The 25,843-nt window shown below is 41.3% G+C and overlaps 2 protein-coding genes across 4 annotated transcripts in view; one reads left to right on the plus strand and one right to left on the minus strand.

The window, feature by feature from the left end:
* pcnx2 (pecanex 2) overlaps window positions 1-15,546 on the minus strand; it is a 39,918-nt gene extending 24,372 nt beyond the window's left edge. The window contains exons 1-14 of one of the 2 annotated variants that reach the window (XM_080287958.1): window positions 15,424-15,546; window positions 12,085-12,287; window positions 9,721-9,838; window positions 9,589-9,625; window positions 8,187-8,710; window positions 7,909-8,097; window positions 6,259-6,741; window positions 5,990-6,167; window positions 4,414-4,564; window positions 4,142-4,284; window positions 3,677-3,755; window positions 3,272-3,407; window positions 1,505-1,647; window positions 1,078-1,231 (exon numbers count right to left, since the gene is read on the minus strand). In XM_080287958.1, coding sequence (XP_080144084.1) covers window positions 1,078-1,231; window positions 1,505-1,647; window positions 3,272-3,407; window positions 3,677-3,755; window positions 4,142-4,284; window positions 4,414-4,564; window positions 5,990-6,167; window positions 6,259-6,741; window positions 7,909-8,097; window positions 8,187-8,710; window positions 9,589-9,625; window positions 9,721-9,838; window positions 12,085-12,269 — 2,520 coding nt within the window. In that variant the 5' untranslated portion in view covers window positions 12,270-12,287; window positions 15,424-15,546. Of the gene's footprint in view, window positions 1-1,077; window positions 1,232-1,504; window positions 1,648-3,271; window positions 3,408-3,676; window positions 3,756-4,141; window positions 4,285-4,413; window positions 4,565-5,989; window positions 6,168-6,258; window positions 6,742-7,908; window positions 8,098-8,186; window positions 8,711-9,588; window positions 9,626-9,720; window positions 9,839-12,084; window positions 12,288-13,590; window positions 14,049-15,423 lie in introns of those variants that run through there. The other variant, XM_026189609.2, reaches the window with a different exon arrangement.
* The window catches only part of map3k21 (mitogen-activated protein kinase kinase kinase 21), a 29,439-nt gene continuing 18,160 nt past the window's right edge, over window positions 14,565-25,843 (plus strand). Inside the window, exon 1 of one of the 2 annotated variants that reach the window (XM_026189543.2) lies at window positions 14,565-16,282. In XM_026189543.2, coding sequence (XP_026045328.2) covers window positions 15,490-16,282 — 793 coding nt within the window. In that variant the 5' untranslated portion in view covers window positions 14,565-15,489. The remainder of the gene's footprint in view (window positions 16,283-25,843) is intronic. The other variant, XM_026189542.2, reaches the window with a different exon arrangement.

Raw genomic sequence — 25,843 nt, forward strand, 5'->3', positions numbered from 1 at the left:
TGCCTCAATAAATACATTTTACTTTTACTTTACTTTTACCCCCAGATCTTCCTCTCACTAACCAACTCCTCTAGCTTTTCTGGGGGGACAGCAAGGAATTCCAAAGCCAGCTTGGAGATGTAATCTCTCCAGCGTGTCCTGTGTTTGCCCCGAAATCTCCTGCAGGGGGGGACATGCCTGGAACATCTCACTTAGACTGTATCCATGTCAGATGCCTGAGCCACCTCAACTGGCTGCTTTTGATGTGGAGAAGTAGTGGCTCTACTCCTAGTCCCTTCCAAATAACCAAACTCCTTACCCTGTCTCTAAGGCTGAGCCCAGCCACTCTTTGGTGGAAGCACATTTATTCAGTCACCAAGCAGCAGAACACCAAAGCCTCTGCTTTTGACTACCACCTGACCAACAGGAGGGCTGGACCATAGGCCAGAATGAGCCACCTGGGTAGGCCCTGGCCACCAGACACTCACTGATGAGCTCCTCCAGCAGACCTGGTTCCTAGTATCCCCAATCCAGGAAAGTTAACATAGCCCAGTGTTGTTTTTTTCTATAGAGATCCTATGAATCACAGTTAATCTGGCCATTCACTCAGGGCCTGTTTGCCTTTGGAGATCCTATATAGCACATAACTCCAGGGATCACCAGGACATACAAATCTCTCCACCATAATGAGAGGGCGATTCATGGATGAGAAAATATGCAGCATAACATAGTGGGAGTTTAGTGTCTGAGGTAGGTCATCATTTCCTTGTTTCTGTATATATCATATTTCATTATATTTGACTAAATATTCTCTCTGGAGGCTGGAGGGTCTATAAAGCAGTGACTGACTAAATTAGTGTGCAGGCTTTGCTGCATTTCAGCAGAGAGGAAGTGAGTGGGAGTAAACAGGAACTGGCAAGTCTGAGGTCAGTTTTACTTTTTGTCTATATTTAGTGCCCATGGCTAATATTTTGACCTCACACTTTATTCCTTAAACGCAGCACAAGCTGTACCTATTAATGTGGCAATTACATCATGTTGGATTTTGTCCTCAGTTTGATATACAGCATCTTTATCCTGGACTGAAGACTTTTTTACCTTCAGTAATGAATAGTGGCAGCTGGCAATGACCAGACAGAACTGGAAGATCCAGAAGTCTTTGAAGCACCCATGGTTGAGAAGCACAAAACCCAGAAAGGAAACCAGGAAGGCCATGAAGACTGCAACTAGATTCTCCAGAACATCCTGGTTTCTATTATAAAAAAAAGCAGCACATGCAAAAGGCAGAGACAGGTCACAGCAGAGCCTCTAATACCTTATTAGGAAGGAAGAGTGCAAAGAAAAGAAGTGACTCAAAGAGAGACCTGATGCTGAACAATGTTCTTCACCACACAGTGAAGGATACAGGAGATATAAATACTAACGTGACATACAAAAACTCATCTCTAAAATTTTGTATGTAAACTAGATTTTATTTTCAAAGTGTGAACAGCTGGAAGATCTTACAGCAGGTTTTGTGTGTTACCTGTCCAAAAGGGCGAGCAGTGTGAGTCGGTCATATAAAATGTTGATCCACTTCCCAGGAAACAGTTTGAGTTTGTAATAAATTTTCCTGGCCGGCTTCTCCTGAGTGGACGTCTCTGATGAGTCATCCAAAGAATCCTCTTCCTGACACATACACACACACATGCACACGGACATAAGCAGCTTACACCGACTGAAATTTCAGTGCAATAATACAGAAAACAAAAACAGTCTGCTGTTTGAAACCTACATGATCCCGCATAATTCAAAATGCAGTCTTTTTATAACCAGATCTCTGAAAATGAGGTGCAGTACCGATTCATTCGCAAATCGTAATTTGATGTTTCAGCTTCAATAACTGATCCAGACAGCTTATGTCACTCTTGCTCGTCTGGGTCCAGATGCAATAAAGACTGATTCAGGATTGACCTTCTTGCTACTACAACAGCCTGACAGAGACAAGACATTAATTGGATTTAGCTAAGTTAAGTGGGCCATTCTAATGTGCATATAGAATATATATATTTTAAAATATATGCTGCCTAGCAACCTGTCCAGGGTGTAACCGCTGCTCACTCTATTACAGCTGACAGGCTCCTCCTAAGTTGAGGATGGCACGAGCAATCCTACCTGAATAAACAGTTAAGAAAATGGATGAATTGCTATTACTAGTAACCACACTGAGAAAAGTGTAACAACAGTAGAGACAAATAGCATATAAATATGGGACTGTTTATGTTTATGTACAACAAACTTAATTTAGATGTATGTATGATTAAGGGATCACGTCAACCATCCATTTTCTAAAAATGAGTGTACGCATGAAGTGTAATGAAAAACTGGTGTGTTTGTTCAATTGTATATACACCCGTGGAGTAACAGGGGACTTCATAACTTTCATAATGGTTGCACATTTACATCTATTATGGGTTATCTATGCATGTAAATAACGTACGTGACAAGAAGGCATACAATTACATGCTGGAAAAAAGCTACTCATCCAACATTAAACTTTTGATGTAGTCCGTAAATACACGACACTTGACTTCATAAGTTAAAATGTCTAATGTGGTAATAAAAATCTGAATTTGGAGACATCAAAACTGGTTGCATATTCAATTCAATATCTGCTAAATTAGATGCTATTGTCATGTAATTACAATTATGCTTTTATATGTGCATAAATGTTACAAATGGGTCATTTTAGCCTGCTGGTAGGTGGTTGCTAAGCAACGTGATGACATCCCAATAATTAACATAAATATGAAGGATTTAAGTTGTGACTGTGCGCTAACTGTGGCTGCTCGACTGCTATGGTATAGGAGGAGTTTATAGAGAAACAGGCAGACAGATATGGTGTGTTATATTAAGAGTTACTGTAAATTAAGTACTTGGATACAAAAAAAACCTGATAAATTTATCAATGGATTCATTTCATCACCTGGTTAAAGTACCTCAGGAGTTTTTTTTAAAGAAGGAAGCAGATGTGTTGTCAATCTCACATCATTTGGGTTCCTTATAAAACATTTACAAACCCCTTTTGTAACCTTGTTTATTCTCAGGCTTCTTGTTGACTCCCTTTACAACATTTCTTGAGATTATTTTCATATCAGATTTATTATAAATTTGATGTTACTGGGTTGCAAAGCATATATATATATATATATATATATATATACATATATATATATATATATATATATATATATATATATATATATATATATATATATATATATATATATATACACAAAAAGGAGACAGACACCTGGAAGATCTCGGGGTGCGTTCTTCGTGGCCGAAGCCTGTGTGCAGGGATGATGCGTCGCTGGAAAGGGCAGTCACTGTGACCGCCCGCAAGGCCGTCCTGACACTCTGAGTTGGAGGAAGTCGACAGCAGGTCACTGAAGACACACACAGTGGAAGTTGATGTGAGTATGTGGAATATACTTGATTATACAGGCAGAGATTACGGTTTAGCAGAGGATGGAAACGGGCACTGACATAAGATGATGTTTAGAAAAGCTCATGGGAGCAGTTACAGACAGCATGCAGGTAGAGAAAGAAGGGAAAAAACAACAGAAAAATAAAAATTATTTATAACAGACAACTTGTTGCAGGCAGATGAAGAGGGGGACGGGTGGAGGGTGGAATGAAGATATAACAACAGTACCACATGTTGCCGGTAATGAGCTCTGCTCCTAGCGGCAGATTGAGAGCTCTCTCTGCATACAGCTTACGAGGCCTGTCTCCTGGTGACACAAACAGACACATTGAACTAGTCAGACACGCTCTATTTTGATAATAATAGCTTGGATTTGTTTAGCATTGCAGCCATCTGAGACTGAAGGGCTGAAAATCTTGGAGCCATTCCAGGAAATTGTCATATAATCTACAAGCTGCTATCATTGTGTGTGTGGGAAGCTGCTGGCAATGCTTCCCACACACACAATGTATTTGCACAGAAAATCATAATATTATTAGACCCCCCCAGATACTGACTGAGGATATTAACAGCACATGGTTGTTGATTGTGACTACAGGCAATTCAATTGTCTCCTGCATGAAACACATGAAATTTCTAAGAAGTAACAAAAAGATAAGGCAGTCTAAACGCTGGACAAGACTAGCTACTTACGGTGTACAGTATGAAAGGTGTAGGCCTCTTCTTTGTTGGTAGCCTCTGGTCTGCAGATGACCTGCAGCATGGAGCTCTCAGATTGAGACGTTTGCGAAGGAAGGGAATCGTAATCCGGATCCTTTTCTCTGTCTGTCTGTGGACTGCAGACAAGAAACAGAATCAGCCAGAGATCCTGGATGCTAATAGATTATATAAGTGCTGTAAACATGTGCTTATATCTGTGTGTGTGAAATCAGCTGAAACATGTGAGAAGTTAATGGAACGCTTACCTGTCAGGAGAGACTATTGGGATCTGTGTAGGTGGTATAGCCTGTAGTGTGTTGGTAGGCAGACTGGTGGGTGGTTTGGGTCTCTCTGGTTTGTTGTCAGTGTTGCTATCGGTTACTGTTTCATCTTGTTTCGAAGTTGCACTTTGATTTTCTGTACATGGATTAAAGGAAATCATTTTAATCAAATGCACTTTTCCAACCTTTTTCTTCTATCTATCTATCTATCTATCTATCTATCTATCACACCACCATCTCTCACCTGGAAGTGCAGGGCCGTTACGCCAGGCTGCTCTTTGTTGACTTTAGCTCTGCTTTCAATATGATACTCCCGGACAGACTAATAGTTAAACTGCTGGAAATTGGACTTCCTCCTACCACCTGCCGCTGGATCAGAGACTTCCTCTCAGACCGTGTACAGAGAGTTAGAGTGGGGCCTCATCTTTCCTCAGCCCTCAGCCTCAACACCGGCTCTCCACAAGGCTGTGTACTGAGTCCCCTACTGTACACTCTGTACACACATGACTGTGTTAGTTCCCACCCAGACAACACAGTCATCAAGTTTGCAGATGATACCACCGTGGTGGGGCTCATCTCAGGGGGAGATGAGACTGCGTACAGAGCTGAAGTTCAGAGGCTGTCAGATTGGTGTGTAGATAACAACCTGGACCTCAATACCACCAAGACAAAAGAACTGGTAGTTGACTTCAGAAGGAGGAAGTCCGAGCTGCAGCCTGTCAGCATCAACGGGGAGTGCGTGGAAAGGGTCTCCAGTTTCAAGTTTCTGGGTGTGCACATAGACACAGACCTCCAATGGAGCTCTAACACCTCTGCGGTCTTAAAGAAGGCCCAACAGCGTCTCCACTTTCTGAGAATCCTCAGAAAAATGGACCTGAAGAAGGAGCTGCTGACCGTCTTCTACCGCTGCTCCATTGAAAGTGTGCTGACATATTGCATCGGTGTGTGGTTCTCCAGCTGCACCACAGCACAGAGAAAGGCACTCCAGAGGGTCATCAACATGGCCCAAAAAATCATTGGACATCCTCTTCCCTCCCTGAAGGACCTGTACAGCACTCGCTGTCTCAAGAGGGCACGCAGCATCCTACGGGACTGCACACACCCAGGACACCGGGTGTTTAAGCTGCTGCCGTCTGGCCGGAGGTTCAGGCTGCTGAGGTCCCGAACAAATAGACTCAAGGACAGCTTTTACAACAGGGCAATAGCCCTAATCAATGTAAATAGCTGACCTGACTGCCTACCTCCCTGGACGTTTTTAGGGGGGAGGTAACAATGTTTAAAATAATAACAATAATAATATTTATATTTATAACAAGGTGCAATAATAATTAATGTGCAATAATAACAGTGTGCAATACACATACACTTATTCTTCTTTTTTATACTAAGTTAATATACTGTGTTATGTTGTTTGTTGCGTTGTGATGTGTCATTTCGTGTCGTGTTGTGTTATATGCAGTGCCGACGTAGGACAGTTTTCCAATTTCATTGTACTACTGTACAATGTATGACTGTGCAATGACAATAAAGAGTTATCTTATCTTATCTTATCTTTCTTTACCTTCGTCTGTAGCTTCAACTTCCTCTTTGTGCTCTGGCTTCTCCTCTTCTTGTGTACTGCCACCTCCCCCTCTGGTACTCAGGGATCCCAACAAGGAAACAAACTCCAAGAAGTTTGATTCATTGGGAATCTGGCCCTCCTTTGCCTCCAGGTCTGATTTGGAACTGGTCATGGTAGCCTGACAGACAATGAGAAATATTTGTGAGTTTTTTGGGCGGTCATTTCTCAAATGGACACAGAAATACAAAGGGGCAAATCTATCAACATACCGTGTTGTGTGAGCGGCCTGAAAGCAGAACTGCATCTTTCCCGCTGTCCATGCTCAGCCCTCGGATGTGAGTCCTCCCACCAGGTCCGTAGCGACCCAGAGTTTGGGGCAGGCGCAGGAACCCTTGTGAGTCCACGTTTGCTTCCAGAGAGTCCGTGTCATCTGGGTGGGAGTGGACGTCGATACCCGACGAGCTGTTATCATTTGTCAGCTGTGGACTAGGTGTGCTGTCAGCGGTGATTTGCAGACTAAGACGTTTCTGCTCTGGATCTGCGCACTCGAGCATGGTGGACTCAGAGCTGGTGGTTTCTCTGCATAAGTGGAACTCTTCACTTTGGCTTGTAGTCATGTGCTGTTTCGGGGTGGGGTCGTCCTCTGAGCAGATCACTTCCTCTCCCTCTTCCGAGTCCTGCTTCTCCTCCTCGGGGGAGTCGAAGGTGATGACAGGGATTTTGATGTGACTTTCTCCTGCATCCTTCTGAGCCTTGCGGGGTACACAGAGACATGTCACTTGTACTTTCCCTCGAACGTAACAACACCTCTGACATAAATCAACCGGCATTTAACAGCCGACAAACTGAACACTATAACACACACAGAATACAAAATCTGATCTTCTGCATATATTTGGAGACTTAGAAATATGTCTACCTAACAAACACTGTCAAATTCTTTTGCACTTTGAGTTTCATACAGCAGCTAAGAACCAAACAAATAGTAAAGGTACACAATTTCAAAGTAGATAAAATAATAAAGAAATACAATGAAAACACAAAAAGACATTTAGATGCTGAATCAAATTTGAATAAAGGTCTGATTTCGCTGGGAAAAAATGAGCTTTTATACTGTTTACTGCTATCTTTGGTCATCTACAGCATGAACCTGAGAGCACTGAAGGAGATTGGTTTAAAACAAACCACTAAGGAAATTACTTAGACTACTAAAACTGGGTTAAGAGCTGTCCAACACATTAGTAAAACCTGGGAGCAAAGCAGTGAACCACGATCTTCTGGAAAGAAATATGTTGGAAAAACATCTTCAATGATGAACAGAGATCACTTCAAAGTTTAGTGAAATCACATTGTGAAAAAAATCAACAGCAGCACTCAGGGTTAGTTTAATTGTGAAAGTAAGAGCATTTCCACACAAAGATAACTTAGGGATTGGGACTACATAGCTGTGGAGCTTTAAAGAAACCACTTATCAGAGAGGCTAGTCAGAAAGAAAGGTTTCAGTTTGCTAGGGAGCATAAAAATGTGACCCTGACTGGGTGCATCAGGGTAAGAAGAGGTGGATGAAGTGATGATGGGGGCTGTGTTATGATCTAGGGTTGGTCAAATCCAGGTTCAGCAATGATATTTCCCTTAAAAATGTTGTCAACTGACAACATTTGTTATTACAGTTCTCTTCAGCTGACCAAAAATGTATTTTAACACTTAGGAGAGATGCCAAGGTTTCTACAGGTTAAAAATATTGCTGGTTTTCAATGACCTGTGTGCCTGTGACATTTAAAATGATGAAGTCACCGTGATGCAACTACACTTGGGTAGTGGAATGAGATCATTTTAACATTTTAAAAGCTATGTAAATAGGGACAACACCAAGACACAAACATTATGTGTTTAAAAGTAACTGAGTAATTGATTCTGACCTGTGCATTCTCCAAAAGGCTCTGCTTGACGCTCTCTTCCAACTGAGCAGCAGTCTGAGGATCACAGCTCATAGTGATGATGATCTTGACTGTGTCGCTGTCGTCCAAGTGAGCTGGCACAGGTCCGGGGCCAGAGTTGTCTACCAGAACCACTTCAATCTCATCAGAACAGTATGTCTCCTCCACAGCCTACTCATAAAGAAAAATACTCGTAATAAACCCGGCCCTTCAAATTCAAATTGATCAAACATGTCTTCTTACTCTTTTATGAGGTCTACCTGTGTAGGAGGTTCTGGGATTTCAATGACATGCTCCTGGTCCTCATGGGGAGTCTCCAGTGAGTTGTTGTTGGCATCTGAGGCCTGTTTATGCCCCTCACTCTCCTCCTCACTCTCATCTTCACTTCCCTTGGAAGAAGGGAAACCTTCATCGGCTATTTCTCTGTCTGCAGTCTCTTTATCCTCAGAGTCTTTTTCCTCTATTCTGTCTTGCTCTGACTCTTTCTCTGCTGTCCTTTCCTGCTCCGACTGCTCTTTGTTAATCCCTGTCAAAGATCCCTTAATGTCTATCCCTTCTTTCACAGGTTCAGTTTCAATTGTTTCTGTATCAGTTTTCTCTATCCCACCCGCAGATTCAGACTGGAGCTCCTCTTTTTCAGCTTGGGATGGGGGCCTCTGCTGGGCCTGCAGCAGGGGGGCAGCCTGATCGGGATTGGGGCTAGAGAGATCATCAGGAGATGGCTCTGGGCTTGGCTGCAAGCCTCCCTCCACAGGCCTCTCCTCTGCAGCAGTTCTGTCTTTCTCTGGAATGAAATGCAAATTCAATTTGTTGATTTTAAAGCGTAATATTAATAAAAGCCATAATAAAGCTTTAAATCCTACAGTGGAAATAGTATAATACCCATATTAGTTGGCTGCAGCAATAACACACACAATTCAAACTATTACAGTAGATATCTTCCCATTGGGGAGGAAGCTATAGATTCATCCTTCTACTATTAAAAACAAATGGCACCATTTTTGCACAATAATCTGGTGCATTGCACCCGAGGATTTGGATTTCTTTTTTTTTCTTCCTTTTTCAATCAGCTGACTGGGCTCTTACTAATCACCAGTCCATTAGGTCATAACTTTACTGAAAGCAGTCAGCTGCTCTTGTTGGCCGGCTGCTAACTCTGTGATGTTTCCTTGGGAGGAAGTTGTCGGCCTGGATCGTGTAAGAAGCCATCCAATACAGTAGGGAAGAGGAACAGCTTTCTTTCAGCACAGACTGATTTTGACAACACACTAAACAGGAAACAGGTCTGTTACAATGAACCTTTCATGAGGGTTAAATGTGGAACTGCAGTTTTAAACTGCTGCATCCTGTCTTCACAGTTTTTGCATGCTTATCTCTTAGTCATATTGTTTGTGCCATTTTTAACATCCCAAATAACCACAAGGTAGTCTATTGGCATTGCTTCATACTTCATACTTAGTGTCAGTCTGACTAAAGTTTCACTAGGTTAAAAAAAATGAAACACTACAATTTGAGATGACTCGATCATTCCAAAACACAAAATCAATCTGCAGTTTACAAATAGTCACCATGGGGATGAATACAGTGCTATAGAAGAACCAGTCCATTTGTCATGTTTTTTTCCTTTATTAGTTAACTATCTGTATCTTAGATTAGCATTACCTTCCACGGTCTTCACCTCATCTGACTTTGAGCAGTCCTGTATGGAGGACAATTCAAAAGGTTGGGATTACAATTTAGACATAACACAGTATCCTCACACTGCCAGGTGTTAATATTTAAACCTTCTCTCACCACCCCAATCAGTCCCGGGTCAGTTTCAGTCTGTTTCACCGTCACCTGGATCACTGAACTGGGACGCTTCCGAGCCAACGTAGTCATGGCAACACTGTCAGGGACTGTGCTGCTCTTCCTAACGGCCAAAGACATGAGATGAAAACAGACACAGTTAAGTAAGAATGTGAATAATGTAGCACATTTTTTAAATACAGTGATGTACAGGTTAGAGATACAGATGAATAAAGAACACACAAATATACTGCTTTATACATGTAAATGAATTAAAACTCAATTTTAGTCCCAATGCAGTTAAAGGAAAACTCTAAAAACTGATGTAAAGACATTTTTTTGTTTATTTTTTAAAGCTGTTTACAGACTAACCCTAATGGTAAACACATAATCACCTGCTGATTTACTACGATTGTATGAGCTGGGTCACCAAGAGGTGGAGCAGGATTCAAAAGTGCAGAGACATAAGAAACGGCAATACTTTGAAGTGCTATATTTGTGATAAGCAATACTTTAAAATTAGAGAAAAGGAACCTTTGAAGAGCGTCTCAGGATTTCCGCCACAGAGAGGCCTAAGAGGTCTAAATTAAGTTCTAATAGAAATATATTACCCTCAAAAAGTCCCTTCTCAGCGGTCAGGGCTTTCTGAAAGTTCAAAAACTTGAGCTTGTGGAGCTCAAAGTGCCAAACAGTTCCAAAGGTCATACGTACAATTGCTAGAAAAAATATGCTTGATTATTTTAGAGGAGGTGTTTCAAACATTTTGTGCCCAAAGTCTACCAAAGGGCAAATCAAAATTTCAGCATGCATCGTATCTGCCTTAAACAGTATCTCTATCATCTAAATTCTTCTGTCTCTTTTGGACTGTACTGTACGACTAAGGAAATCCTGGAAGCCCATTTGAAGCATCTAGACTTAGCATAAAACCCCTTTGCAAGAGTGTTGCCTTTAAGTTTCTTTTGCTTTGCAATAAGCTCGACAAGCGTATGTCTTTCACACAATCAAGTATCCTTTGCTGCCCCCAATTCAGGTCCAGAGTTGTTTTGATCTTTCTCTAAGAAGGGATGTTTTTCTGCCTCACAGCAGACTGTTTGGGAACTGCTTTAAAGTGTACTGCAGAAATGGCTGATTACATTTTTTAACACAACATCACACTTTGCCCTCTCATTCCCAGTTCAACAAACCAGACAGAGAGAGAGAGACGGAGAGGCTGGAGAGTGGTAGTCAAGTGAAATAAAAGGTGAATGAACAGAGGGAGCAGCATTAATGGAAAATCAGAAGTAAAGCAGAAGTAAAATATGGGTTTTTTTATACTGGGTATGTTCTGAAATACAAATAAATATGCTCACACCTCCACTCAACCCTGCAGGAAGGTGCCAAATTGAGTGTGTGTGTGTGTGTGTGTGTGTGTGTGTGTGTGTGTGTGTGTGTGTGTGTGTGTGTGTGTGTGTGTGTGTGTGTGTGTGTGTGTATGCATGCTGCTTGTCAAACAAACAGCCAAGATGTAACCTGGTCGCTACGATTTTATATAAAGTTTCACATGTAAAAGCCATAAAACAGCAATTGATACATCAGCGGACAGAGAAAAAATTAACAGTGTGAAGAAATCCTGCAAGTTCCTTGGGAGGGAAATTTCGAGGAACAAGTACCTACTAAAACGTTGCAAGATGTCAACTGATTTGGAGTCTATAGTTGACATAAGTTAGCAGAGACAGAGACAGTCTATGGAACTCATTACATCAGTGCACCATTTTTAAAGGTGTATTTTAAATTCTATTTTAAATTCTAAAACACACTGACTCTTACAGATGAAAAAGTAGAAAGAAATACTTTCGTTTGTATTTCCTTTTTCATCTCAACTCAATTAAATGTAACACATTCACACAGAGAACAAGATTTTTTTTGTCTCTGTGCAGATCAAGTGTCTCAGTGAAGGGGCTGACTGAAGATCACTGACCTCTCCTCATTAGCTCGCTCACTCACCGAAACTGTACTTTGAGTCTTTGAAATGAAGTAGAGAGAGTGCATCCCACTTTGAGACACTTGATCATGAAAGTAATCCCATCTCAGACAGAGAGAGAAAAGCACAGAGACACATAAAGAGAAAGAAAGGCGGGACTAAAATGGAGAGTGATGCTTGGCTATGTTTAGTATTGGTGGTATTATTTTAAAATTGGGTCTCAGGCCTAAATGTATAATTTCATGTTAATAATTAAGCTGTGTCATTAGGGATTTATACCTCTGGCCTAGATCTTGTGTTGGTTATCTGAGTAGGGGAGCAGCTCAAGGCACAAGGAAAATTTTTTCTTGGTAGTTATATATTTACAGCTATTTCATATTTATCCCACTCACTGCATTTTTGGTTTTTACCTGATGCTGGGGGGCAGGCAAGAATCTGAGGCATTACTTTTCTTCTCCTGAGCTTTGCTGAGGTCAGAAAGGCTGCTGCGGACCACTGCCTCGCCCTCGTCGAACATCAAGTGCAGCCGATAGTTGGCGAGCTTGATAAGGACGAAGAAAACAGTGATGGAGGAGCAGTAGATGCTCAGAGCCATTGTAGTGGGAGGCAAAGCCTGTGGAGAAGAAAGGAAGAGCTTAGTCATATTGAAATCAGCATTTCCTGAATCTCCTGACTCCACCAGGACAGAGTTTGATTTAATTCTTCAAGCTTTAGCACCACCAATTTCTTTTGATTTATATTGCAACACAGCCTCAGCACACTGCAAGATCTGATTTTGATATATTGGTAGATTAATAAAGTTTACTAGTCCACTGGGGAGAAATTGCCTGTAGCAAAGAACAGGAATATCAAAGGCAAAGTATCATGCCAATCATGAGTCATAATGTCCCAGAGAGAGTTCTTGCTGTTTTGAATGTTTGCTATTGTCCCTCAACTTCCTTCCATCATTTATCCTGCGCTGAATACGACCTTCACAAAAAACGCTAAAAAACTTGAAATTTGAAACACCTTCCCTTGGAAAGCTTGTGTTGTTTCTGCAGGGGAAGCAGTGGATGTTTTCACACAGTCTAGAAACTGTCAGCAACAACAATTTAATATAGAATCAGTGCCAAAGTGTTTACCGTCTGAGGTGTCAGTCACACATCACCATCTGCCTTAATAGCTAAAATATGTGACTGGCTAATTTCGGGATCATCAAAACAGATATAATCAGCAATATCTTATCTTTGATAAACTGCTTACAAAAATGTACTCTGTGTACAATAAGCTGCCATTGCACTGTTTGCACAATCAAGTCACATTACCCTTTCAGTATTTGTACTGTTTTGCCATAATGTCTCCTATTAATTGCCTATTCACAGGTTAATGTGTTTGACCTATAGGTAAGCTGTATGGCAGGAACACAGAGGTCACTGAAGATGTCCCTTCAAAGACGAAGGGGTCAAATTTGGTTGTATTGTATTGTATTGTAGTGGAGGTTGGGCAGTAAAAGTCGAGACTATATATAACTGGGCTTTCCGCCTCTATTAATCACCATATAGCATGAAGCATCATCAGCCCGTGTATTGTCACTGGGAGTAATGCAGCCAGTGTCGCACCTTTATCAAAGCCCATGGCATGAAAATATTAGTGAACCACATTTCACGCTTTCTGGCTCCACCACTGTCACATCCAGGAGCAGCCATGCTTTCACTTACTGCATGCGGGAGAAAAATACTGCGACAGTGCCCTTTTTCCTGGCCTTGTGTTTCCATCAGCTGCTACATTGCGTGATATTCCATTCTCCTACAGCTTGTGGTTGTTGTTTTTTTCTCCCAAGGATAAACAGGGGCATTATTACAATTTTACCTAGGTAGTGTGGGCACCTTACACCCCACGCACGGCCTTGAACGTCACGTTCCTCAATAAAAACTCACCAGATGGAGAGACAAGGGCAACATCAGGAGGAATATCCACAGATAGAGGTGACATGAGTTGTTGAATTTATTCTGGTCCGGGTCGTGGTACCAGCCCCCGGTCAGGGATGCCCAGACCCCCTGACGGAGGGTTTGCACAACCTGTGAGCCCATCTCCCCTCCTCTCCCCTCCTCTCCGCTCAGGTTGGACTGGCTGATGGTGATGATGATGATGATGCTGGTGCTGCTAGGCTACAATGAAATGATCTCCTCTATCTAATCATGCATGCTACTGTCGCTACGCCTCCATGTTGGCGCGACGCAGCTTGACTCTTGAGTCTTTCCTTTCATGGCTCGGTCTTCCTCAGCGTTGTCCTCTCGTCTGCCGTTTCCCATCCCAGTGTCGATGCGTGCATTGCTGCTGCTGCTGCTGCCGCGGTCCTCATCATGTTCGTCTCTATCCTTCCTCTCTCTCCTCTCAGGCTTGCCTGTACAGATGCGCAGCTCTGACCACCCCCTCCCTTCTGTCTTTTTCACTCCTCCTCTCTCCATATTCATCCATGTCCATTATGCGAGTTCCACCTTCAATCAAACACTTTGCGACATGCAATCAAGCCACGTTGTGCATTACATACAATGTATTTGTAGCCTTGTAGCCTGTACAGACCATGAATTGCGCACAGTATTTAAAGGTTTTAGAGCTTACGTTTAAAAATAATGTACAGCGGTGCAAACATGCAAAACATATTATATTATATTATATTATATTATATTATATTATATTATATTATATTATATTATATTATATTATATTATATTATGCATGTGCACGTGTCTTTTTGTGGTCCACTATCGTTATAATTTCCCTGAAGGCGCGCTCTCTTCATGCATTCCTACAGTGACTCCTCCCCCTCCCCCCTGCTGCTGCTGCTTTGGTCACGTGTCAGGTGTCCACCAATGAGAGCACAGCGCAGCTTGCAACGGGAGCACCAGCCGTGTCCCCTGATCTTGTGTCCAGCCACTGCTGGGTCCGACTCCGTCTGGCGAGAACGTTAGCGGGATCTTGTTTTGATTAAAGTTGACGGATCTTTTTCAATTTCATATTTTATACCCTGTATTGTTTGTGTGGAAGTACAGGATATATACTGTGGTTCCCGAGTACTTATCCGTTGGCTGTTTTTTCCCCGCACATCACCGAAAGAGAAATAAACTTTGGAATTAACCGATCTCAAAGTGGAGAGGAGCAACTTTTCCAACAGGCTGACCTATGCTAAGCTAATCAGCTAAGCCAGAAGTCTGGAATGCAGTTGAAATTCCAGTTAAAAGTCCACAAAGGAGCGCACGAACCGTCCGTTTCACTATTCGGTGACTATATGAGATTTACTAGAGACTCTCACAGTGAAAGCTACTCCGCGGAGCCTCTCCGTATTTGGTCGGAATGGACGCTGCAGGTGCACCTCTTGAGGCACCTGCGAAAACTTGGTAACTTGAGAGCTAACTTTAGCCTTTTCACGTTAGCATTCAGCAGAACCAGACAGTGTTTTGTGATAGCTTTAAATTAATTTAGCTTGGCAGTTAATTGTTATTTTTCGCTTTACTGGCATTAACCAGGAGCTTTAAAAAGCGTCGTTAGCTAACCCGTATTTCGGCTAACTTAGCCGGCAACCTCGCTAGCTAGTTATTGACCCTCACACTTGTACCGGAGTGGCGACGTGGATACAGACGCGCTCTCCCACGGGACTTTGGACACAGTTTGACCACGGCGTGGAGTGCACAAGGATACCCCCTCCTCTGTTTTCATCGGATAGTGTCTTATATGTGACAGCATGAGGATTTCAAAAAGTTACAAGTTACCTTTTTAAAGTTTTCATTTTGTCCAAAAAGCGCTGCACCCTATGGTGTCGCTACGGCCACCGAGAAATGGATGTCTCGCAGGCCGCTTTCCCAAACGGTGAAGGGCGGCCGGGCGGCGGTGGGACCGGGGAACATGCTTGGGCAGAGTCCCCCTCAGTTCGGGCTTGGGCTCACTCTGCCCCGCTGTGCCCAACTCGATCCCTGTGGACAGCTGCTTATGACTACGAGGCGAGCGGCGAGGACGAACTCAGCCTCAGGCGAGGTGATGTAGTAGAAGTCCTGTCCAAGGACGCTGCGATCTCCGGGGACGAGGGATGGTGGACGGGGAAAATCAACCACAGGGTAGGGATTTTCCCTTCCAATTATGTCACCTATCAGCCCGCTATATACCGTCTCCCAGCTACAAGTGTGTCGACGGGGGTACCAGAGCGAGTCCCGAGCTCGCCCGTCCAGATCCCTTTTAGTGAACTGGTATTAGAGGAGATCATAGGCGTGGGTGGATTTGGTAAGGTTTACCGGGGCACATGGAAAGATCAGGAGGTCGCTGTGAAGGCGGCTCGGCAGGACCCAGATGAAGACATAACGGCAACCGCCGCCAGTGTTAAACAAGAAGCTAAACTTTTCTCGATGCTTCAGCACCCCAATATTATTAAACTGGAAGGGGTGTGTTTGGAGGAGCCTAACCTGTGCCTGGTCATGGAGTATGCCCGAGGCGGGACACTGAACCGGGCGCTGACCGGAAGGCGAATCCCTCCACACATCCTGGTCAACTGGGCTGTGCAGATTGCACGCGGGATGCACTATCTACACGAGGAGGCCGTGGTACCCATTATCCATCGTGACCTGAAGTCTAGCAACAGTAAGCAAAGATCGATGTGTGTGTGTGTTTGTGATTAAGACAGATAAATTGAGGTAACATAACTTGCAGAAGGATATTTTGCACTTCATCTTTTAGTCATTTATGTTATGTTAGTTATGCTTTGGTTTCATTCTGCTCTGTCACTCTTTAGGTGTTAACTAACTCTTTTAAATCACTTGTTTCATGTTTCCATCATCCCAGAATATGTGTCAGTGCTGTTTTGCAACTCCACATGTACCAACCTGTCACACAAATAATGATAGTTTACCATTTCCTTAGTCACATGACACATTTGGAAAGGTTCACTGTATGTTTATTAGTTATTTGGAAGCACAGCATTGTGACTGCAATATGAGGTTGCCTATTTCCCACAGCTGCCATAGTACTGCTCTGTACTCATGACGTCTTACAGTTTAAGAAGTTTGTGGTTTATGAAGTGGTGGGGGATGCTATTAAGAGGATGTGAAATGAAGTCAGTTTGCTCAGCTGGGCTGCTCCCTCTTGACTCATTCCTTATCCTTTGACTAACACACACACACACACACACACACACACACACACACACACACACACACACACACACACTTGCTTTCCAGACCCCTCTCCACCAGCAGGTGAAATGCTGTTCAAATAAATTCGGAGATTTAACAAACATATTAGGTAGACACAATCTGTCAACACTATCGGGCCATGTCCTTCATCACCACCTGGCAGTAGCAAAGTTCATAGGTGGAAAAAGAAATCATATGGAAGTTTGGTTTAGGCTTTTTAAGAAATATAACCTTTATGTAATGGATTTTCAACAGAACTACAACTGCTATAAACATTTGGTTTAGGAAAAAAATTCTTGAGTAGGTCTCACTTTTGAGCCTTTAAAAAATAACAGTTCATTTAGCTGCACTTGGTACAGTGTATTGGGCCAACTGTGCCGGTTCCACCATGGACTGGTAATTGACAACAGGCCAGAGAACTTTCCCAGGACTGAATAATGAATGGACAGGTCTTGATGAGAAAAAGGTTCTGACTCGCATACCCACTGACACAGGCTGCTCACTTCAACTCAGGTGTGTTTATGTGTGTAATTTGACTCCAAACACTTTTGTGACCGGAGACGCTTATCAACCCTGGGCCATGTGGGGAACCGCTCCAGTGCACTGATCCCTTATCTCCAGCTCTGGGAAGCAGTGTGTGAACACAGGGGCGAAACCTGTGAAATGTATACATACCAGGCCCTCTGTAATCATAGGTCAGGATGTGTGATTGGATTTTAAAAAGAACTGTGATGCACAAAGTCCCATGTATGCATGTATATGTTGTTATTGCTTCTGTTTCCAAATTTTTTCAGTTATTGGTATTATTAATTTTTAACAGCTTTATGATAAACTACTTAATATAAAATGTGCTGATTTGGGTCTCTCTGTGGTTCGAAGTTAGCAGATACCACTAAAGATGTGATAAACGTCACACTCCTCTCCGCTGATGTGACAACCACACAATCTTGTGATCTACTTCATTGGTCACAGGCATGGAGAGTCTCCTAGTCACAGAAATGCTTGAGCAATGTGGTATGTTGCGGTGGCATGCCGTAAAGGCTAAGACTATGGCAAATGTAAAGGGAAGTGACAAAAGTAAGAAAATTTGTACTAAAGTGCTCTAACTGAGGCATTTTTTTGCTATGGCAATTAAAAAAAACAAAAAAAACTTTTAAAAAGTCATAAAAGCACAGCTCTGGCTTCCTCTAACAGTCCAGTCCAAAGACATGTTAACTTAAATTAACTTGTGATTCTGTATTGCCCGTACCCCGCCTCCTGGCCTATGGTAGCTGCGATGCCCCCCCCCCCCCCCCCCTCTCCCTGCTCTGATAAGGGCAAGCGGAAAGACGATGGATAAAAGCACATAAGCTGTGAAATGCTACAATAATAACATACCAATGTGTAAGAGCGCTTCCCTACAAATACATATTTTCAATATATGCAATTTCAGTTCATGCTGTTTTGGGTGTTTCTATTGATAATCAATGTTGCCTATGGATACTGTTAACTTATTAATAATAATTTGGACTATAGCTGTAAAAAGAATTAAGTTACTAGCTTTTGTAGCCATCAGTAAAACATAATCATCACATTATTTTGAAATGCGTTTCATGTTGATGTGTTTTTGTGCATGTGACACACTTGATTAAATGTTATGAACAGTGTAGAAGAGCCCCACCCTTCAAGCAGTCTTATTTAGGATGAAGCTTTGTGTTAATTATAGGGCAGATGGAGAGAAAGGATTTAACTGCTGTTTAGACTGTTTGAGCTAATCGGATGTTTGGTGAACATACACAAACAGACTCCTCCAAACAGGCACAGTGCTGCTAACGCAACTCTTTATGTTTGTCCTGCCACTTCACTGTGACCTAGATATAGCATAGGCTTTTATTAAAGGAGGACCGTTTAAACTAAAATTAGGAGACTTTGATTAGTGTGTTTCTGCAAAGTTGAGGTATAATGAAATTCTGAACTCAGATCTCTATCATATAGCTGAATGAAGAGCACAATAATAAGCAATGCCTACAGAAAGAGGACAGAAAATTATGCCAATAGTCGATTTTTCAGAAGTCTGAAAATCTGAAGTCAATATAAAGTGTACTCTAAATAAACTGAGAATGGATGGCACTGTATGTGTTTGTTTAGAACTAGGGTAGCAAGTTCACAAAAGACTCTCTCCTAAACACAAATAGAAAAATGGCACCCTGGGGCGTGTTGGGTTGTTTTCCCAGTTACAAAAAAAGAGGGGGAGATCCAGCTTAGGAAAGTTGTTGCATCTGCTAATGTTCCCAGTTGTCTGTTTGCTTTGGCATTATGTGTGCTTAGGTCAACCAGAAAAGCATCTAAACATTTGTACTGATCCACATTAATGGCATTTGATACCTGTTGTGCAGTTTTTGTCATTTTTAATTCTGTTGTGTTTTGAGTTGTTGATTTTGAGACATTTTGTTCTGTCAGACTGTTTCATTGTCTTCTCTCAGTTTAAACCAGGACTTGTACAAGTATACACTAAACTTTTCCAGCTTTACTCAACTCTCTGTCTGTCATTTATCAACTTGGAGTGTACACATGCTCCACACAGGCAAACATACAGCTATTTGATCAATGATTAGCCTGTAAAGTAATATGTTGGAAGTCAGCAAGATTTGCCCAATCTCCTTTGTGTTTTTCAACCTAATCTGTAAAATCCCAGCCTGCAGGGAGGAATGTTGCTAATGAGGATAAAAGCTTAACATACGTTTACACAATGGACTGGTCAAGCAGCGGTTGCTAGGCTACTGTGGCCAGAAGAATGGCTAGGACTCGGAGGGTCTCAAAGCCCTCGTTTTGTTTTGTTCCGTTCATATTTAATCTCCCAGAGAGCAGCGGTACTCTTTTATTGCCACAAACTAAGGGGGTTTCCCTTGTTACTTCGTTATTTTCCTCCTTGCTCCATCCTCCTCCATCCACTTGCCACTTCTTATTTTTTGTGGCTGCATTTGAGCCAACATTTGTTTTTGTGTTTTTTTTTTAATCTTTAAAACATTAGCGTTATAATTTAAGCAGAGAGTTCTTCTTTAGCTTTGTCCATGCTCACATCTGTATGTACCATAGTTGCCTTTTCATCCACAAAAAAAGAAAATGGGGTTTGTTGTGGTGACATTTATGGAGTTTACTATGAAACAACCCTGCGGCTTGTTATGTGCACTGGAAATTTTCCAGAGTAGCTCTGTGTTGGGCATGCAACTTGCATGTTTAGGGTTTCTAAATGTAATTTGTACTGTATGTCCACTAAACAGACAGGGACTTTTCCTGGCTAAAACAGGGCCTCTGATGGTTTAGCATATATCTATTCAATTCTGGTCAAGAATGCCAAAGTTTTATGAGGATAAGTTTATGGCTAATTTTGGTTGGAATATTTTGCCGTTTTCACCCTTATTGTGCTTACTTTGTTTAGTATTATTCATTAGATTCATCCAGGTCCTCCCTTTTTGTGTTCTAGTCCACTATGACTTGCATAATTTTCCTAAAGTTTGAGCAGGTGGATTCCATAAAGCAGCAAATATGAGCAGGAAGTCACACTGAAACCTGGCCCTGAGCCAGCACGCATAATCATTGGAGTTTCACACATATTTTGGTGCAAGCAGTACTATGCCAGGAATGCATGCTTGAATGCCATTGAAACTGATAGAGTTCATTTGGAGCGTGTGCAACTGCATCCTCCCATCAGTCTCTGCCTTTTGTTAGACTTCAACACACTGTCTCTGTGTTCCCCTCCCTCTCCTTGTTTCTCCACACACTCATCTTCTGTAGATTAGTGAAGACCTGACAGATGCCACAGAAGCGCTGGAGGGATTTCCTTTCAGACCTGTACACTGAAAGTGGCACAGATGTAGCAGGCAGTGAAAAATTTAGAATAGCCAACACCACTGAAGGATAATATTGTGACAGCCACCAGATCTCAGTGCTTAGCCTTGTGCATAACAAGTGACCCTGTTATGTCCAGTGCTGTATGTTGCACACATAAATTATGGGCTTCTCAGCCAGGTTATAACTGGCTGGAAAATGCCTCAACATACATGGATTCAAGTAGAAAATGCAAGTTTTCCAGGCTTAAGAAAGGCAGTAAATAGGCCCTGTAATCATATTGTGAATAATAAATGTATCTGCCATGAATGTGTTTTTGCTGGAGCTAAAAATAGATTTGGAAGAAATTACTGAAGTAGAAAGCAGTGATTCACCTATCAAATATTTTGTACCGAGACTAAGAGGAATGGCTTACCGGCTTGGTGCACTGTTAGCTTTGTTAACTTTGAATAGCCTTTGCTATCATCCCTCAAAATCATCTTACTTCTGTAGGAACAACTTTTTAGACAAAACTTCTTTAAACTCTGTTTTTCTTTACTAGGTCACAATGCAAAGCGAAAACAGGCTTGAAGTAGCTCAGAAACAGTGTCCCTGGAGATAATCTTTTTTTTTTCTTCACTGTATTTTGTGTTATCTTAGTCTACAATTGAATAAGAAGAAAATATAAGCGAAAAGTTACCAAAGCTTGACTATGTGTTGCAGGGCAACTTTTCTCTGGCTTCCCACAATTACCCCTGGTGACACACAGACAGTTACTGCCTGTATTTTCTCTGACAAGAGAATGGGCAGAGGGGAGAGAGGAGGAGTTGAGATGCTTTCACTGTGTTTTTTATGACCTCTCCCTGACTGCACCTATTGTTGCAGGGCCGGGTGAAAAGGAAAAGGGCCCACAGCTGAGAAGAGCTGCCTTCCAAATCAACCAATCCCCTCCATTTGCCTCTGTAGCTCACTAGCACATTGATAGATGCTAGTGTAGACAAAAAAAAAACTAGCTGCATACTTCAAACATTTGATATGTTTAAATTGGCCTATTTAAAGGTTAATTCAAGCTTTTACAGACCCAAAGGAGGAGAGGAAGAGGATAGACAAAGAGCAACTGGCCCAGGGAGATGTGACCATGATAGATGGATTTAACCAGCCATTAGCCCTGATCCTTTTCCCATCGACCAGAATGCCTGGGGGCACTCTCCTTTCCACCAGTATAGACAGACCAGTCACTGAATATTTAGCAGCCTTGTTTCTGCTTACTACAGGAAACTCCCTTGCGCTCATGCTTAGTCAGTTGGCACGGTTACGAAAATACTGCCACATCAAGTTAGGAGACCACGCTTTAAACTCTGTAAATATTTTTACTGGCGCATCGGTATATGATTTCTGTTTAATAGCACCTCTAAATAGTAATATGTTACTGAATAACATGAGTTAACTTTAGAATGATCATGCAACTACGGCTTTTTGTAGAGTTTTTTTTTTAAATCTAGGTTTTGATTGTATTTTTTTTCTGGAAGTTAAAGAGTGCTTTTCTACTTTACTATGTGTTCATATATAGGACTTTTTATAGCCATGGATGACACTAAGTCTCATTATTCAGATAAATGCCATAGAAATATTACCTTAAATGCATTAAAAACACTAAGCACTAAGCTGCACCATCTCCCAAAACCGTTTATTTTCATGTATAACAAATTTGTTGCCATTGCAAGTGTTTTAGGGGTTTTTCAGTTCATTAGAGGTCCGAAAAGTGTACAGTTTTGTTTTTTTTACCTTGAGGGGGAGAAAGCAATGAGAAGAAGCGTGGGATCTGCTTTGAACATAGGAGCTCTGCTTCTGATCTTCCCACTGTTCCAGTATGAAAGATGGGTCTGCCTCAAGATCCACTGTTGGGAAGGGAAATTAAATGGGGGGCTGGACTGAGGGTGGGGTCTGCCTTGGAGGCATATTCATCTCCAGTTGCGCTGAGGTGTTGTCTGTTTCAAAACATTTTCTTTTCAAAAGAGTGAGAAAAAAAGCCACAGACGAAGCAAACATACATTCTGAAATATAACCTTTGAAAAAGACGTCTTTAGCACAGACTACAAACTATTACAGGACCCTTGCAATGCTGATAACAGGTTCATATTATAAAATTGTATACACTGCCAATTGTTGTTCAGGGAAATAAAAAGGACAGTATCTAATCAATTGTTTTTATTACACTGTGGCCAGTTGCGTGTTACACCCAACTGTAATGATGATATGATTACAGATTACACACAGCAGCATTTCCAGATTTCTCCAATACTTTGTTACCTTTGGGGAAAGAGGTAATAATATTTGAAAAGTGCACACCCCCTGTTAAATAGGTCTACCTTTCTACATTTTCATTAAGCGATGTTTACAGGCTTGATTTAAATCAGAAAATTCAAATGATACATTTTTAGTGCTGTTTATATTTCTGTAATAAAACAGACAAGTGAACAGAACAAGTTAGGATATTTTGTTTAAAGAAATCACCCTAGTATGCTTGTAAAGCCTTCTATTTCTCCTGGCATCTGTCTTTGAGCATGTGCAGTTTAGCGTTTCCACTGAACTGACCTGTGAACTGTGAACAATGCAGTTTAATAATTTGGTTTCCATTACTGCTAGTACCTACAGACCTTAGTTGGTCTGTAGGTACTAAATTGACCAATTTTTTTTTAATTTTTAATTTTTTTTGTATTAGAGCAGATGTAAGGGCTTTACATGTATTAACATTACACTTGCATCCAAAAATATGTTTCAAGTAAAAGGCTGGTTTGGCCTGGGGTTTGACTTTAAGTGGGATCCTTACAAGAAATCTACTCGAGTAGCTTTTTATTCCTTTGAATTGCATGTCCTCAACGTTGTTTAAAAATAAATTTAGCATCAAAGTCTCAAACCAATGCAGTGTTTTTAGTAGGGCTGTGCTATACCACATCATCTGCAATAATAATTTCAATGTTTTCAAAAAGTAGAGCAGATTTTCTTGAAATATTGTTATATATTTTTACTTTAGAATATGGTGAAGAGATCATAAGAGGTGGACTTCAATCAAAGATTGGTGATATGTGTTGCAGGTGAGCCATTAGTCATACAAAGTCATGTAGGCTTGTCCTTACCCATTTATCTCACCATTACTAATTTTACTAACAAATAAAGTGTCATCTCATGACTTCACAGGATAAGTTAGTACTATCCACATACCATAAGGCACACTGTGTGGCCCAAACACAGTAGTTTTACTGCTGTTCAGGGTAGTGTATTTCTCGCTTCCAGTACGAAGTGAAAGAATGTAGACCAATACAGGGATGGGCATTTCAAGCGAAAATTCTATACGACTTTCTTGGAAGAGAATCCCAAACAAGAACCTCTCTCAAGTGACAATGTGTAGTTGTTTCAGACTTGAGTCATACTAGCTGGTGCAGTTTTTTTACGTTTGTTTTTGAAGGAATTCCACATGAAACTTTGACAGCTGTCACACATGCTTTACCCGTCTAACACCTGAAAGTTAGCAACATGTTCAGCACAATCCTATTACAGAACAGAAGAAGGCAAGTATAGCTGTAGTCTAATCGGGTGTCACAAAGTGCACAAATATACAGCTTGCTTCAATAATTAGTTTAAAGACACATTTCACTTTTCACATACATGTTTGCAGACTAATGCATGTCCCACATATTATTTTGCTTCAGTAATAAAGAGATGCCCCAAAATATGTTTATATGAAAATATACCTTTGCTTCATAAGGACATGCGAGCATCAGTTTTTAATCACTCCTTAAGTAAAGCAGCTAAGGTTTACATAACGTATGTTGAACATTAGTAGAGCTTTAAAAATTTCCTATAAAGAAGTTTGAGTTAACAGAGTGCCTGCAAATGTGTGCTACTTTAACATGGTAATGATTAATAAATTGAGATAAAATATTGTGTATACTGCCAGTTCTTCACAAACTTTACTCAAGTTCTTCAAAAAAGTTGAAATGAAACAAAATAATAGGAAAATTGTAATAGAAGGTTTCCTGAAGTTGAATTCGCAGTATTGCATTTGTGTAGATCAGGGGTGTCAAACTCCAGGCCTCAAGGGCTGGTGTCCTGCAGGTTTCGATATCACCCTGGGTCACCTTAATCAAATGATTAGTAATTACCAGGCCTCTGGAGAACTTCAAGACATGTTGAGGAGGTAATTTAGGCAATTAAATCAGTTGTGTTGGATCAAGGACACATCTAAAACTTGCAGGACACCGGCCCCTGAGGCCTGGAGTAGGACCCTCCTGGTGTAGATCATAATTTCCCTTCACTACAAAGTAGCTTCTTATTTATTATTGGTTCTGTGGTTTCCAGGAAAGGGGCTAAGCTAAAGAACCTAGAACAGCACCAACACAATTAAGGATAGCCCACAGAGCAGTTGTTGTTTAACAGCTACAACATGTAGCTCTGCAAAGCACCAACACAGTTATTCTGGTCCCATGCTTTCCAGGGCTGTTATATTCAAACCTTTTGTTCAAATGTGTAGCCAAAATTCTATAAATTTGTCTTCATTTTTATTGATTCCACTTTATGCTTGGTTAGAAGTATACATTAGAATAATGGTTCACTTATAGTAGTGCTTTACATCTGTGCACTGTAACATGTGCCTCCTCAGACCTGATGTAAAACTGGTACTAAAATGTCACATAAGCACAAGGTTAATAAAACAAACTATAACTAGCATGTTTATTTTGCTAATGAAATGGCTTGTATTCTTTCAGTGTAATGAGCAGTTTAAGTAATTTTTATAGTCTGTACATCTACATACAGGCTATGATTTTCAGATCTTTCTCCCTTTTAGTAAAAGCAGTTGGTAAACATTTATTAGTTCCAAGTCTGAACAATTCATACACACAAGGCCTGACTAAAATGAATACATAATCACCCACTATGATGGGTGCATAAATTACACCAGGTTAGCTACAATTTGTGTTTCTGATAGTAGCTGAGCTGCTAATAGGCTGACTGGCTGGGGGGTTTTACCATAACGTCAGCATGGAGTCATGTAGACAGGAGTTAGGTCTTTTATCAGATATTTCTAGAGGGCTGACACTGAAGGATCATGGAGCTACAAAGAAAGTATTTGGCATGATATTCTATAGTCCAATCAGAGTAGAAGGTTTTATCCCAAAGCCACTGCTTTCCCAGGCTGTGTAAC

This window comes from Astatotilapia calliptera, chromosome 13 (assembly GCF_964374335.1).
Source record: "Astatotilapia calliptera chromosome 13, fAstCal68.1, whole genome shotgun sequence".
Classification (NCBI taxonomy): Eukaryota; Metazoa; Chordata; class Actinopteri; order Cichliformes; family Cichlidae; genus Astatotilapia; species Astatotilapia calliptera.